Raw genomic sequence first — 16,287 nt, forward strand, 5'->3', positions numbered from 1 at the left:
CGTGTATGAGCAGAATGCCGCCGAAAATCGACCCTTTTTGGGAGGGCTACATCGTAGCACTTTCTGATATAGGCTACAGCTATAGCCAAATAAGAACACAGTGCAAGAAGAAAGGTTTCACAGTGTCTGATAAGGGAATTAATGCAGCCATCCACCGCAATTCAAACCCAGAGCAAACCATTGCCATGTGTCGTCAAAAGGGGCAAAAGGAGCAACCGGCTCCACAACGCAGTCAAGACGTCATTGCCAAGGTCCGCCGGTTTATGACCCAGGAGAATCCACCCACCCAACGTGACATAGCAAGGCGTGTTGGACGGTCAACTGCAACTGTACACCGAATCATACGCGACAATTTGGGACTCAGAAGTGCACACAAGCGGCGGGTCCATGTTCTGAAGCCAACGCACATCGCAGAGCGGCGGGTGGCATGCAAAGGGCTCTATGAAGGTTACCTGGCAGGTGACAAATGGCGTTATGTGATCATCTTAGATGAAGAATGGGTCTATTTGACAGGATCCCAGCAGGATGCGTGCAATTTACTACCGCCGCAGTGATGGAACCGATCATGCAAAGCGGGTTCGCTCCTGCAAGGAGAGTTTTCCAAAGGGATTTATGGTAGTGACGGGTTTCTGTGCAAAAGGAAAGCTTCCGATACACCGGGTGTCATCAAATGTCAAGGTGAATGCAGCGTATTATATCGAGCATGTACTGAAACCCATCTATCGCCAAAATGCCCCGGCTTTGTATGGCAATGACACTGACAGAGTGTTTATCCACCAGGACAAGGCCAGCAGCCATACTGCCAAACGAACAGTGGCCTACATGACACGTATGGAACAGGAGACAGGTGTAAAGGCTATCCCATTTCGAGACATCCCCGTCAAGTCACCAGATGCAGCCCCTATGGACTTCTGTGCTTTCGGCCTCCTCAAACGGAACATCAATAAGCGTCGTCCGACCACACTTGGTGGTCTTTGGAAAGTGTGCAAAGAGGAGTGGGCGAAATTGAATCAGGCAGTGCTCAATAGAGGTCTCCTTCAGTGAAAACTACGATGCAATCGTTCACAAACGGGGCTCTCACATCGAATATGATCGCTGGTGGAAACGGGGTTTTACGCCCTAGGGCACGGGTCTGTACTTCACTACCATAAGGCTGAAACAGCCTTCTGTACAATGTCGAAAGGACAGACACGGTGTGAGAACTAAGCTGACCTCTTGTTATAACATGTGGTAGTTGTGGTACACATGCAGATATGAAAACATTGTGTTCATGAACCTCGTGCTTCAGAGAATACCACGCCCGTTATGAAATGTTATTCCAAGTTATGACTACTGCACGTCGCTCAACATTTCAGTTTGAAGAAAATTTACAAGTTGCACACGAAATACGCCATGTCCCACAAAGTCAATATACCAAAAGGATTGTAAAAATGACCTAATGATTCGCCGTATGATCCAAACAGCTTTCAAATTATTTAAGTGTATTGAAACACGTTTATACATATTCATCAAACATAATTACACTCTGCATTTTACAATCCACGTCCATGAGTGTATGTCCAAATAAACATACATACATATATGACAAATAAACTACAAAAATAATAATAATAAATAAAATCAAATAAAAATTGACTTGATCCTCGTCGTATTCTACACTATTGTCCTGATCCCACCCCATGAAAATTCTTGTGAGATTTTGGGAAGAGGTTTACTGCATGAAAATACAAATGCTGGATGAACTGAAGGATCACATCCTGAATAATTTACGACTGATGTTCCTGCGAAAGTCGCCAAAGTTTCCAGATGATTACAACTGTTTGTGTGGAATTTTAGCCTTATACAATTTCTGCCAGTGAAGTGTACTCATGTCCCACTAAAATCAATAAGTAACGTTATTAACGGTTTGAATTCTCAACCACACGTTACTTATAAATAACGTGTGTATAAATCTTATAAAAAGCAAGCGCCGAATGAAAAGTTAGTCCTATCCCACCGCCTGGATTCAATTTCGGAGTAAGTCTCATGTCTGCCACATCGACATGGAAACATCCGCTCATCAGTAGTTCCACCAAAGTACGTGTCACCCGCTGCTTAATTCGATTTTAATTTGGGGCGTGAGTATTCTGCAAACCATGTTCTCTATGAACACGGCAGTCCCTCCCACTACATCTTTTCTGCTTGATCCGCACAACTTCATTGGGTTCTCGATGCATTTGATGTCTCGCAACATTACCTATTTGCGGTCTACTACAGCCTAGTATGTGTTGGCTCTCTCGGGGTACATGTCCATTCGCTATATCTTGTAAAACTACTGTTGATTCTACTGGAATTCAATATTGGAACTGGAAGTAGTATTAAGTTTGTACCACTTCCAGTTTAAGTACAGGAAATTGAGGGGTGAAGATACGCTGAATCGATTGCAAAAAGCCGCTATTACTGTTTTGTTCTATGGTAATCAACATCGAAACCGGAAATGATTGATTTCTACCTCTTCCGGCCTGAATAGAGGGTCAAGGAGAAGAGAAGGAGATTATTATTATGATGCTGAATCGATTTAAAAAAAAAAAAAAAAAAAAAAAAAAAAAAAAAAAAACACTTCTCGATATATTTTGCCGCTATTGCTCTGATACTTGCTGACAGACTTAGCCGTTCTATAACACTTTCGCACATCGTGGTTTGGAAGTCTAAAACTGTTGGAATAGACCCGCATTCACGGACTCCTATTGGATTTGACAGCGATCTTCCTTGGCAAAGAATGTTTCTTTGATTTAGAGTCTTTTCACGACTACAGTTCTGATGCTGTTCTGCGTTTGTTTGTATTACGCCATTCCTCCCAGACATATTTCACAAGTGCTTTGATACATCAATAACGCTGGTAACTGTATCTTCATGAGTTTGTCGTTCTCTCACATCTTTCCCTTAGACGTTGTTTCTGAGCAACCGACCGGTTACTGCAGTGCTCATGTGTCAGCACTGATGACTCGTTTAGTCACGTACGACCAGCGAAATGCCATGATTCACCTATCAGAGGGTGACATTTTTTGTCTGTTTGTTTGTTTGGTGTACTTAGTGTAACACTACTATATAACTATTAATCAATAACATCACTTTTCGCAAACACTTCATTCGACTGGGAGCTGATAAAGAATTATTAATCAAATAAATAATGTGACACTATATCAGAAGATGCACCATGGAAGATGGAAAACACCCACTAAATTCTGAAAATCAAAGGAAAGTATCAGCAGCAAAAAGGATATAGAATTTAAATAAGGTCACTGTTTTAATATCTACCTTCATCAAATCATGCCATAACCCTTGTAGCACCCTGTAGAACGAAAACATTTCCTCTGGTGATGAGAAGAAAATAATCCAATCTCCTGTTCCTTCGCACACCTCTCGACAGTCAAATTCCTGCAAATGAATAATTACGTTAATAATATTGTTTTAAAATCTAGACAAAGAATGAAACTATTGCCAATGTTCTAAGCTCACTCAACTATCAAACAATGATTGAACTTCCCGATAAAATGTAATTATGAAATAAATATCTATCGCAGGTTTTGCTTATTAGGATCACGCTATGTCCGTATGTCCGTTACTTCACATGATAACTTCAATGGAAACGAATTGTTGGATAGGCAGCAAGAACAATTATCTCAACAGTGTTTATTAATAGTTAATCCGTTACTATCTTAATGGGTAACGATGACTCCGTTACTCCACATGTTAATTTTTGAATGAAAGCTAACTTTTGAATTTTGGTTTTGCAACAGATAATATAGAACTGAGTTTCTTAATAGAGTCAACCCACTAACATCTTAACTAGTAACCGTCATTTTAACGGTAAACTATTCAAACAAAGGTAGAATAGGTTGCACATCTCGCCGTTAGATGGCATCGGTTGACATCTACCGAACGAAACTGAAACGTGTAGTGCGTTCTTTACTCTATTCTTGTAGCACTTCCAAAGCGGTGAAGAAACTGTATATTGTGTTCCATTCCGTTTATCATAGTTGTTACAACTACCAAAGAGTGAAATCGACAGTTATAATGAATGGGCGTATTCAACTTTACTTTAGAATGTTCTTTTCAAGAAAAGTAATATATTAGTAACTTATATTTTCATAGGGGAAATCTGTAATGTGTAGGGTGCGTAAGTTTTTTTTCTAAATAAATAAATAAATAGACGTATAAAGTTCTGGCGCGGACTTTATGCAAGCGTATACGATATACATTGTAGTGTTGTATCTGGATCTGGAGTCATGAAATCAGTGTTTATACAACATATCGTACCTTTAGACATTCTTTGCACTGCTTTAGAAATAATTATTCTTTACCAACATGCACCTTTAAAGTAACAATAAAAAGTTGTTTTCCTACTTGATTTGCTTAGTTTAAGAGATCATGACGCTTAGTGTGTAACTGAAACAAATGAATATCATTTCACAGTGTGAAACTAAGACTTCCAAACTACGCGAATTCAATACTCAAACTTGAAGTACTGCTGGTTGCAATAGAGTAATAAGATCGAAGATAGAATCTATTCCTCGGACACTCAATCCATATCAAAAACCCAGTATACTTACTCCCTATCCCTTAATGTTTTGTTCCATGGAGGTATATATTAAAATCGGATATTGTTAATTTGAATCACTTCTGGTTTGTATAGAGGGTTAAGGAAATAGAACGCTGAATCGATTCCAGAAAACCCAACTCAGTATTTCTTACAGGTTTCGCTCTATGAAAAACTGAAAACAAAAGTACTAGTAAAATGTAACCACTTCCGATTTCAATATAGTGTTGCAGTTTGTGATATGTATCAATGGCAAAATCCGTTCGATGGTATCTATTCTATGGTGATAAATTTTTATTTGATCACTTTTGGTTTGAACAGAGGTTTAACGGAAAAGATGGAATCTATTCTTGGCAAGTTTAATCCATTGTAAAAAATCGCATATCGGTATGTCTTATCACTTTTTGCTTCATACAAATTCAACGGAGAAATAGAACCTATCTTAGGACGCGCTGAATCGATTGCAAAAAGCTGCTTTTTGATATCTTTTACTGCTTTTGCTCTACGGAAATCAGTATTGAAACTGGAAATAATAGGAAATTTGAACCACTTTTGTTTTTGGTAGTGTGGTGTGGATAGTATGATAGGTTGTCTTGAGACGCTAAGTCGTTCGCAAAGAACCGCTTCTCGATAACTGTCTAATGAAAGGAGAAAAGGTCACTTTACATAATTTAAAAAAGGTAAAACAGCAGGTTTCAAGCAAGGCCTCACCTAAGTTAGAGGACTCACAATCATTGACAAAGTGGAAAAGTAGGTACTGCATTTTGGGAGGAAGTCTTAAGGGGGAGGGGGGATTATGTACTTTGGGGAATGAAGACCTGTTTAATGCATTTCTTCTCTATGGGTTCAAGGCCTTAACATTCCAAACATTATTATATCATCTAACTAACTTGTAGACTAAGTGAAGTAGAGAGGAATGAAAAGTTTAAGAATAAGGAGACAAGGTCGGAAATATGAAGAGAATTATTAATAACACTGGTATACAAATTTTGATCAAGGTCGTGCTTATGTTGGTTTTTCGTCGGTTTCTTAATGATTTGCACCCGCTGAACACGAGTATGGCAGTCATTTCCCAGTAATGTCAAAATTTGTGATAATATAAGCATATCAAATTTTATTGAAACAGTAACATATTATACAATTGTATCTTATTAGAACATTGAACTACAATCATAATACAAACACTGTAGTCATGCTTCTGTTGATTTTTCATTGGTTTCTTAATGATTTCCACCCGCTGGACACGAATATGGCAGTTATTTTTCCGTAATGTCAACATTTGTAACGATATAAGCATATTAGATTTTACTGAAACAGTAACGTATTATACAATTGTATTGTATAGGAACATTGAACTACAAACATAACACATACATTTTGGATATCAACTTTTTGGGTAACAAAATTCTACATAACAATACATAAATACCAAAATATATGAATATTACATTTTTTAATAAAAAAATATAGAAAAGTATTTGAGATTGGAGGAAAGTGTTCATCAAGTACTGGAATTCCGTGATCAAAAGTGAAGTTTAGTGGTTCTTTTTCTTTTGTGGGAAAAGTTCACTTCGTCACGGACTAACCCCCAAATATAATTAACCATCACTGCACAGTCCCACCTTTCTTGGTATCTGCTTTCCATTACCTGAATGTCCTTATGGAAACGTTCCCCGTGCTCTTCGCTAACATCTCCTAAATTTTCCCTAAAGCAATCCAAGTGTGAATGAAGCATTTGTAATTTTCAAGACATTCTACATCCGAATGCTCGATATTGATCAATAAGTGTCTTAACTTAGTGATCAAATGCTTCACTTCGGTTATGCACGAGAAACCCCGTCACTAACTTATGAAAGGCCTCCCAAGCGTTCCTTTCCAACTCCGTCATTTTTTAAGTGTTGCACTATTAAGCATGACACGAATCTGAGGCCCTGTGAAAATCCCAGCCAGAACTTTTGCCTCTGATAAATCTGGAAACATTTGTTTGGTACATTGTAGGGCAGGTGAATTGCGATCCAGAGCTTTCACAAATTGTTTTGCCAATCCCAGCTTAATATGTAATGTTGGCATGAAAATCTTCTCCCTAGACACTAATACTTCATTTATCACATTATGTGTTCCTGGAATAAGCTCCGTTCTTTCAGGCCACAAGGTCTGATCATAATGTTGGTTAGTTGCCCGACTGTCCCACAGACATAGAAAGCAGGAATATTTAGTATAACCATTTTGCAACCCAAGAAGAAAACCAATAATTGAGGGGCTTGGTGGAAAAGGGGCGTATCCCACAAAATTTGGAAAATCGAGATATTTACATATTTGGATACATGGAACTATCCGGTATATTGAGAAGAAGTGTTATGACTCAGCTCCGTATACTGTGGATCCCATAAGCGTAGGACGAAAATGAGGAACTTTTTGTGTCAAAAATGTTAGTGGAAAAATGACGTATCCCCTTTCAGCTGCAACTCTTGAGTGGAAAAATGACGTATCCCGCTTCCAGCTATGTTGTGAGTTTGTGGTGATATAACACTATCTGTCATTGGTTGTAAGTCTAGAAATCAGCCAAGTGTGACCGCTGATACATGTTGCTGTTGAAAGTAATAATGGCTGTGTGCAGGACGTTGAAAGTAAGTCTAGTCTGGGAAATTCCCCTGTTAAACCACGAAAGAGACAACGAAACGAAGACAAATGGAAGGATAATGAACGTAAGCGTAAGAGGAACGCAGGAAAGAGTTACGTTGGACGCACAGGTAAGGAAGTACCGGATAAAATGCGAAGTGATGTGAGGTGTTGTAAAACCGAGTGGTGTAGATATATGAAGGATATCGATTCTGAAACCAAAGATAATATTTTCATTTCGTTTTACAACGTGCATGATTTCAACACTCAAAATGCCTATCTATTTGGACTAATCAAGAGGTCAGAATGTGAACGTGTGTACATTAAAGACAGGAAAAATGTAAATGTCTCCAGGCGCGCCAATACTTTTCATTATGTTCTTCGTTCATCATCAGGAATGGAAGTTAATGTATGCAAGCAAGCATTCTGCAATGCCCATGGTATCACAGAACGTAGACTGCGTACAGCCCGTGGTGAATCTAGAACACATACAAATGATATGCCTACCAAACCGTTGCATTCTCCCAAAGAAGACTGTCGAGGTAAACATCACAACCGCCCCCATGCTATTTCGGAAGAAAAACTAGATATTGTCAGGAATCATATTAGGTCGTTTCCAAGATACCGTTCTCACTACAGCAGAGATGCAAACCCTGAACGTTCATATATAGTTTCGGTGCATTCTGTGCAACAAATGTACGATTTGTATGTAAAACAATGTGAAGAAAGAGAAATCGGCCCAGTGAAATTACATACATATCGATATGTGTTCAATAATGAATTTAACATGGCATTTAAAATGCCAAGCACCGACACATGCAAAACTTGTGATTCGATGCTACATGTAGAGCCTAGACCATCTGAATATCATATACACATTCGTAAAGCCGAAGCAGCCTACCAATCTTTGAGAAATGCAAAACAGGAATGCAAATATATTAATAGCAGCACTATAGTTGTTGCTATGGATCTGGAACAAGCACTTCCAACACCGATGATAAGCACGGAAACTGTTTTCTATTTGCGGCAGTTGTGGACATATTGTTTTGGGTTCCATTTATGTCATGACGATTCTGCAGTTATGTGTGTCTGGCCAGAATCTGTAGCTTCTCGTGGTAGTGATGAAATTGGAAGCTGTATTCTTCGAGTGATAATGCACCTACCAGAGGATATTCGCAACAGATGTAATTTAATAGTGTATAGTGATTCGTGCGTCGGGCAAAATAAAAATTCTGTCATTATGGGGCTCTGGCTGTATTTGTTAGCCGTCACTGACCTCCAGACAATAGAACATAGATTTTTGGTTCCTGGCCACACATTTCTCCCCTGCGATGCTGATTTCGGTATTATTGAGAGAGCGAAAAGGAAAACACAATCTGTGTACACCCCCGCTCAATGGGCCACTCTGATAAAGACAGTACGCAAAAAGAAATCATTTCAAGTCATCGAAATGACAACAGAAGACATGAAGGTTGTATCAGCGTTGACATCTGTTCTGACATTATCAAGAAAACAGAAGATGGAAAAGTCTTTAATATGAGAGCAGCGACTAGCATGAAATTTCTGAAAGGCAGCCAACTAGTCCAGGTAAAATACACTATACTCGACATGTGAGCCTTGGACTACTCTAAGTTTACAGCGAGAAAGAGGACGACCGCGCTCTCTGCAAGATATGGTTTTGGTATCTAAGTATCCGGAAGGAAGGCCTATTCAGAAACCTAAGTATGATAATCTAATGAGCATGTTAAACTACATTCCACCCATCCACCACGAATATTATAGATCTCTAAAATGGAACAATGACAACGCAAACCATGCAGGGGTAGATGATATTGACAGTAGCGATATCGAGTGATTGTATAAAGTGAAGTGTCTCTTCAAAGACGCGAATACTGTGCCCTGAGTAATGGTTTATTGTGAAATATAATGTGTATTATACTCGTCTGCAATGTTGTGTTTACAGTGTGTTCGGTTCTAGCATATTAGAGTGCTGCCGTACGAAGGAAAAATTTTTGTTCTCGAAACTATGTTATTTGAGTGGCAATACGAACATGTGTGATTTTTTTTTTACTGAGTGGAGTACGTGAACATTATTGGCAGAGACGAACATGGTCTAACTGTTTTGTTATTCTGTGTGTTACATCAATATTCGCGTATTGGAACTTTCATTTTGATTCACTAATATAGAAAGCTCGTATTGGTTTGGCAACCATGATCATGTGCATATATTATGTTTATTTCTTCTTAGATAAGAAGTAAGATACATGGTGATTTTTTCTGAAACATATCAGACCTTCTTCTAATATGTGTTGTTATATTTATGTACTTTTCTTCCATAGTAAAACTTTTGTCAGTTGCAACGCAAAACCTTCTGTTTCTCTAAAACATTCAAATGTGGGATACGCCCCTTTTTCCACTAAGCCCCTCAATTTTGAAATCCACACACACGTCGCATTGATGTTCCTCATATTTAATTTTCTCCAACATCAGCTTCACAATTGAATAACTTTCCTTCATGTGAATGGAATATGCAACAGAGATTGAAGGATACTGATTTCCGTTGTGCAAAATAACAGCCTTCAGACTAGTACTCGAATTGTCCATGAACAGTCGCCATTCCTTTGGTTCGTATTGAAAGCCAATTGCCCTAAAAAGACTAGAGATATCTGTACAATAGCACAATGAATTCTCAACAGCAAAATAAACGGAAAAACGTTGGTACCTGCTTCTGTACTTAGATATTTTGCAGGAAGGAAGTAGAAAGTTCCACTCTGTGAGTCGTGATGCTAACAATTCGGACTTATTTTTCGGTAATTGTAGATCTCTAATCAGATCAGATCATACTTTTTGGTTCAGTAAAGAGGTTTCTCACTATCTTCTAAAACGAACGAACTATCGGAATGAGCTGATTTTTCACTGAAAATCGTTTGGGGAGGAGGTGAGGGAATAGGGAGTTCTTCACTATGCGGAACAGGTGCTCGGGAGGATAGTATGTTTGGGTATTGTAGCTGACGTCTGTTCTTGCCTTTCTTGTAGTGTGTCAAGTAGATCATGCAAAAATAACAATCATCATGATGGTTGGTAGGTTGGTTCTCTCCACACTCGCGGAATGGCAAAGGGCATGCTTTTCCTATTCCCACGCAACCAATGTTCCAGTGTCGACCAACAATTACCACAAGACTCATGTGGAGCTCATGGCTTGTTAAGATCCCCAACCGCCATTCCGAAGTAAGCTTTATAGGCTGCACAAAATTTTGTTCCAGGCACAATCCTATGCTTCACCTGCTTCGGACCAATATAGTATCCATACAAAAGGAATCCGCACGTAACTTGCATTTTCGGCCCGACGACATATTGCTCAAATACAAAAAACAAATACAATGACATTTAACTTCACGTACGTACACTCAGATAGACTTATACGATAATATAAAATAAATGTGGAAAATGTGGAAGCAGCACTTTGCGACCATTTCATCACTACCAGAATTAGCTAGAGCTTAATTATTTCTTAGACTCTATTTAATCAATTTACAATTCTGCTATGAATCTTTAGAATCTATATTTTCTGTTTGCTGCTCCGAACAATTATATTTAATAACAAATGCGCTACCACCTAGCGAGTATCGAAATAAATGCACGCAAATTGCTCCATAAACCAGTATAGGTAGAAATATAAAACATGCTTATATCACTGAAAATACTGACACTACATAAAAATAAGTGCCGGATTCGTGTTCAGGGGGTCAAAATACATAAAAATTCATCAAGAAATAATAATAAGCAAAATTTTGTATACCAGTGTAATAAATCAAGCTATTCATCAGAGCCTGAAAGCTCTCTTTCTCACTACTTACCTAAAACCTATCGAACCTTGCTAAGTACTTCCGAAGTAGCATTGTACACAAAAGAAAAGGCACCGGAAGAGATGATTATTAACTTTGTACGAAACATCTATTTACTTGGATTCTTTGTAAAACCCATATGATTACTACTTTCACTTGGTGGTTAGCCATCAAAAAGAAAGTTACATGCTTACCAGTGTACACCAACTGGTCTCTAGGCTATTGATGTTGAAAGAAGTAATGTCTGATACTGGAGCACAGGATAGCATCTGCACACACTTCTTCTCGAACTCCTCACGACATGTAAGCACATGCTGAGACGTAACAATCAAGGTGCAGGGCACGACTTCACAAACGTCAGATTCATACATCTGCAACAATTAAAACATTTGTAGTCTTTCATTGATACATAACTATACATACCATGCTTCACTCATCGCAAAATAGTTTATCCTTGCTTTTTACTTAGTATTTTAATCACAGTTTCTGTGTCTATTGATTATGGCACCCATAGTAGTTACAAAATTAATATTTTTTTATATTTCCTAAAATGAGAGCTCGAAACAGGTTTCAAATTCGTTCGCTACATATCATTCAATCTTAGTTATCCTTTCATTTATGAATTAAATACATTTTCAATTCTTCATACAAAAAATTACCAAGAATTAATTAATTCCTTGTTTTGAGTATAGCGATTGAAAGAAACTACGTTTATAACTCCTATACTCTTACTAATCCTGAGATACAAATGTGGAACTTACACTAAAAACCTGTTTCATATTTCTATTCTTCACGTAATTTTTAAAGTGTGAACGGAAATTAAGCTTCGAAGGGAATAAGTGTAACTACGAAATTTCATCATTTCTTCTAATTTGGGCTACGAACTCTTCGGCACGTTCTCGTAAGATACGAAGATAACTGTTAGAAATCTGTGATGTTGAAAGTTTGGATTCTTTTTACTGAACAGTTTATCACAATGAAGAATTTGGTAACGAACGCACCTCTATTCTGTTTTGGAAAACGAGATTGCATTTGGTTTGAATATCATACATAATGCAATTAAGAGTTGAAGAAAAACAGTACGATGAGTGTCAGAAATCCACGTCGACCTGTATACCAAGTTAATTCCGAAGCTGAATTGATTGAAATTTTACGATTCAGAAAACCGTAAAAATAAGAGAAATATCAAAAACAGAGCATGAGCTGGCTATGAATAATTGCATTGTTAACGATGTATTGCAGTTGGAATGTTTATGATTCTCGTGCATATTCACTCAAAAATGAGAATTCTGTTGGAGTATCAATCGAGTATCCATATAGCTTAACAAATGGTTTGTATAGCAAAGAAAATCAAAGATATTTATGATTGATAAGTGTACGTAATGTTATAAATAATAATAATAATAATAAAGATTCTGGTACTGGAACTGTGCGTACTTGATACTTTCATATATAGAAGCAAAAAATCACAGTAAGTGAAGTTCTTTTTTTTTCGAAGGGAAGGGGGTAAAAGATCGTTAGATCCTGACTCTTCATATCAGGGGCGATCTCCCCCCTCCCCAGAAGAGGAAACTTTCTTATTTTATATATAAATAAAACCCACCCTAGAGTTTGGAGCCCTTAAAAGTAGCCCTAAGTAGCAGTATTACAACCCACCGCCCCCTCCCCCAGAAGTCCGTCCTGGATCCGCTCCTGCTTCATACACAAAGGAGGAGAGCTGAGCTTCAGATATCGACCTAACAAAAATGAACATCAGGACAATGTAAGTCAATTCACAGTGTCTTTGTTCCAGAAATATTAGACAGAACTTCGGTAACGAACGTAAACATACAAGTGCAATTATAGAAAAACTGCACGTTGGATGAATACCTTGCCATGCAAAATTATTAGCAACTATCTGTCAAATCTATTCTACTCTTCCCGTTACAGTACCTTTGACAGCGAACTCTTACCATTACATGATCTAAGGCAGCTTTCGATTCAATCTCTTCTGCAGCATTAGGAGCGAAAAATGAAACGAAACTGAATAACTTGAAATCGATAAAAGATTTGAAGCTTATACATTTAAAGAAAGTGACTGCAGTATTCCACTCAGACAATTAAATAGCTTCATTCTATTTCGATTCTCTCTCAAAGGAAGGAGAGGAAGAGAAACAGATTAATTTGATTCGTTTGGCAGAAGCATAAAATTCTAAAGGAGTTCATAACGATGTGTATTTTCAAGAAAAGGAATAAATAAAACTGCGAGACTACCGAGAAAGACTTATACAGCAAACCGTTTACGAAGTCAATGGAGTTTCCAATGTAATACCTTAATACTAGAGAACATGGGGGACAGCAAGTAAGAACCTGGCTGCAAGGTTTCTAGGATGCAGAAAAGATTGATTCCGCTATAAGCCTTTTACGACAGTAATTATCAAAGAAATTAAAAGTGAAAATTTATGAAAGCACACTTTTGGCTATTGTATTGAATGGATGCGAAGTCGGAATGGAGAACAGACAAAGGCTAAGAAAATAAAAGTTTTGAGGAAAATTTTAGTAGAAAAATATACTAATACCCAGGTCTATAAAAAATATTCACAATAAATCCAGTTGCCGACTGACCATATGGAAAATATAATGAAGACATATATGATGGAAAAAATGTGTCGCGCGCTGTAGAGCTTAAGGAGGAAGAGAAGAAATAGGACAAGGGAAAAAAATCTGTGTTTTTTTTTCTAACCCATAGGGATATGTTTGTAACAATGAAGGCATAATATGTTTGTAACAATATAGAGCTGTGTGAAAAAGGGGAAGAGACGAATAGTGGCACAGTCAAATAAAGACGACTGAAGATAGTCATTCGATGCAAGAGACTTTTTGACGTATGATGATGGCGGCAGTAACTGTTAACTATTTTGTACTACGAAAGAAGACGAAGAAGACACCGAATGTCACGAAAAAGGGGTATGTGAATAACACATCAATGACACTGAAGACTACGTGCAAAAACAGAAGAATCATGCCTCTTTCTGTTCATAGATATTGTTAATAAAATTCCCTGCAAACGCATGCTAGTGCAACCTATTTTCAGACTACCCTCCGTATGAAAATGCTTGTTACGGATATTAGTAGTAACAAATCCTGTTTGTTGAGTTTCGTTCAACACAGACGGTGATTAACCTTCATGTATTATATAGCAACAAAGTTATTAATTGGACACTTACTCCCGATGCTGCCTGTACAAAGGCCTGCAGCCACTCCGACGCTTCGTACTCATCTGGTGCTGCAAACTGAAGAAATGTATTGGTTTTAAGGATCACTTCAAAAACGTGAGGTCTTACAGCTGCGGAAATTCTTCGGCATCCTTCGCATACTCCATCCACCAACGCAATCGCCTGCTCCGGAATCCTATCACTATTTTGTCGAAACCTATATAACACACCAGCCCTTAAAATTAAACAAAAAAAAAAAAAAAAAAAAACTATTTAGAATAGTTCTCAGTACATGTCTATTACTGCTATCAAATCAATGAGGCTACAGACTTACACAACTCGATGATTACGCTTTTGTGAAAATAAACAAATACAAAAATTCTGATATACATGTTTATTGGTAGTTTCAGGAGAGAGAGAGAGAGAGAAAATAAACTAGGATTCAACTATTTTCTTTTCAAACTATACATCTCATGCAGCCAAGATCTCCAATTTGTACCACAGGAGCCATTAGTCAGCCACGTGATCAACTCCGTAAAATATTTCCGAAGCCACGTTTGAACTCATTTGTGTTAACACATCATCATTATATGAGAAGGCATGAGTATCAGAATTTTTGTTTATACTACATAAATAAATAAACTAAGAAAATTATTACAATCTGAGCACGAAGGCTTCTGAAGTAATATAAAACATACTTTTTAATAGTGCGCACAGTATACATTCTTATTAAAATTAGTATTTACTTATTCTACGTTTTTCTTATTATTTTTTTTATTTTTTCATGCAGCTGATTAATTTTTTAGTATGGATTGAGGATTTGAAATGTTTTATAACGTCCTCGTTTTAACAACAGTGGCACCTGATAATCAAAAATTCAGCGCTTACATTACATAAAACCCGTCAGCGACAGTATGTGTATCCACTCTATGGTGTTTTGTGCCGTTTCTCTTCTTAGCACTCTTGCCCTTTTATATACATTACACAAACAAAAACACAAGATAAGGAGAAGAAAATAATGAAATTGGTAACAGACGAAATATTGCTGGATAATGAATTTTCATCTCAATCGTCTGAATCGCACGAACTGTCGACAGAGTTCAACCATTTCTTACTTTTTCTTTGAACAATCTTAAATTGCTTCCTCGTATATTGGATTTCCTTTTGCATATACCTTTTGAGTCACTTTATTTCTTTCTTCTTTCGCATTTATTTTCTCAGCCTTTGTTTCCTCTTCCTTGTCTCTGTCTTTCTGGAATCCTTGAACCTGACAAACGTTTTACGCTTCTTCTTTCTGCCACCATCAGGAAAAGTAGCTCTGTTTGTGTGGGTTTCTGAGAATATATCGGTATAGAAAGCTTTAAACATTCCCAATTTTTCCGAATTAGCTTCTTCTGAGGGAGATTGGATATTATGCGATTTCGTCTTGGATAAGTGTGCAACCTTTGTACAACTGTTCAGGACTACAAAATTCTCTTTATCTATGTCGTAGAACAGAATATCAGTTAGAGTATTACCAACATATTCATGGTCAGCAGTCTCATTGTACGCATCACCTACATATATCGAATCCAATTTCAGTGAATTGAACATGGTATTTATTTCCTCAAGATATTGTCTTTTTTTGGCAAAATTATCCTCAACTAATACTTGTACCTGCTGCTCAGTTTCAGACGATTGAAAAGTGTCATACAGAAATTGTGTTGACAAATGAGAGCAAAGTTATTTTTGCTTCCACATTTTAGGTAACATTTCTCTCATGCTGGACATTCTCCTTTCCAACAAAACATGCATCTGGGAAAGCGATTTTGAGAAGGATCACGTTGATCTTTATCTTTGCCTTGATCTGTTGTAAAATGGTTTCTCGTAGGATGTGTCACATTTATGTCACTGTCTGTAGAGGATTTATATAATTTTTATTTTCTCTCCGTACTTGCCATGGTTTGAGCAATCTCTACAACTTTTTTGAAAGGTTAGATCCTGCGTATTCAACAATTGACGGCGTATAGCTTCATTCTCAATACCAAAAACAAACTGTTCACGAAGATTA

The 16,287-nt window shown here is 37.5% G+C and overlaps 1 protein-coding gene across 1 annotated transcript in view; it reads right to left on the reverse strand.

The window, feature by feature from the left end:
- Positions 1-16,287, reverse strand: part of prd1 (pleckstrin homology domain-containing protein pruning defect 1) — a 49,014-nt gene that overhangs the window by 4,620 nt on the left and 28,107 nt on the right. The window contains exons 9-11 of the mRNA XM_081737410.1: positions 14,250-14,472; positions 11,238-11,414; positions 3,298-3,417 (exon numbers count right to left, since the gene is read on the reverse strand). Coding sequence (XP_081593536.1) covers positions 3,298-3,417; positions 11,238-11,414; positions 14,250-14,472 — 520 coding nt within the window. The remainder of the gene's footprint in view (positions 1-3,297; positions 3,418-11,237; positions 11,415-14,249; positions 14,473-16,287) is intronic.

Source organism: Thermobia domestica, chromosome 13, assembly GCF_964235325.1.
Source record: "Thermobia domestica chromosome 13, izTheDome1.hap1.1, whole genome shotgun sequence".
NCBI classification, from domain to species: Eukaryota; Metazoa; Arthropoda; class Insecta; order Zygentoma; family Lepismatidae; genus Thermobia; species Thermobia domestica.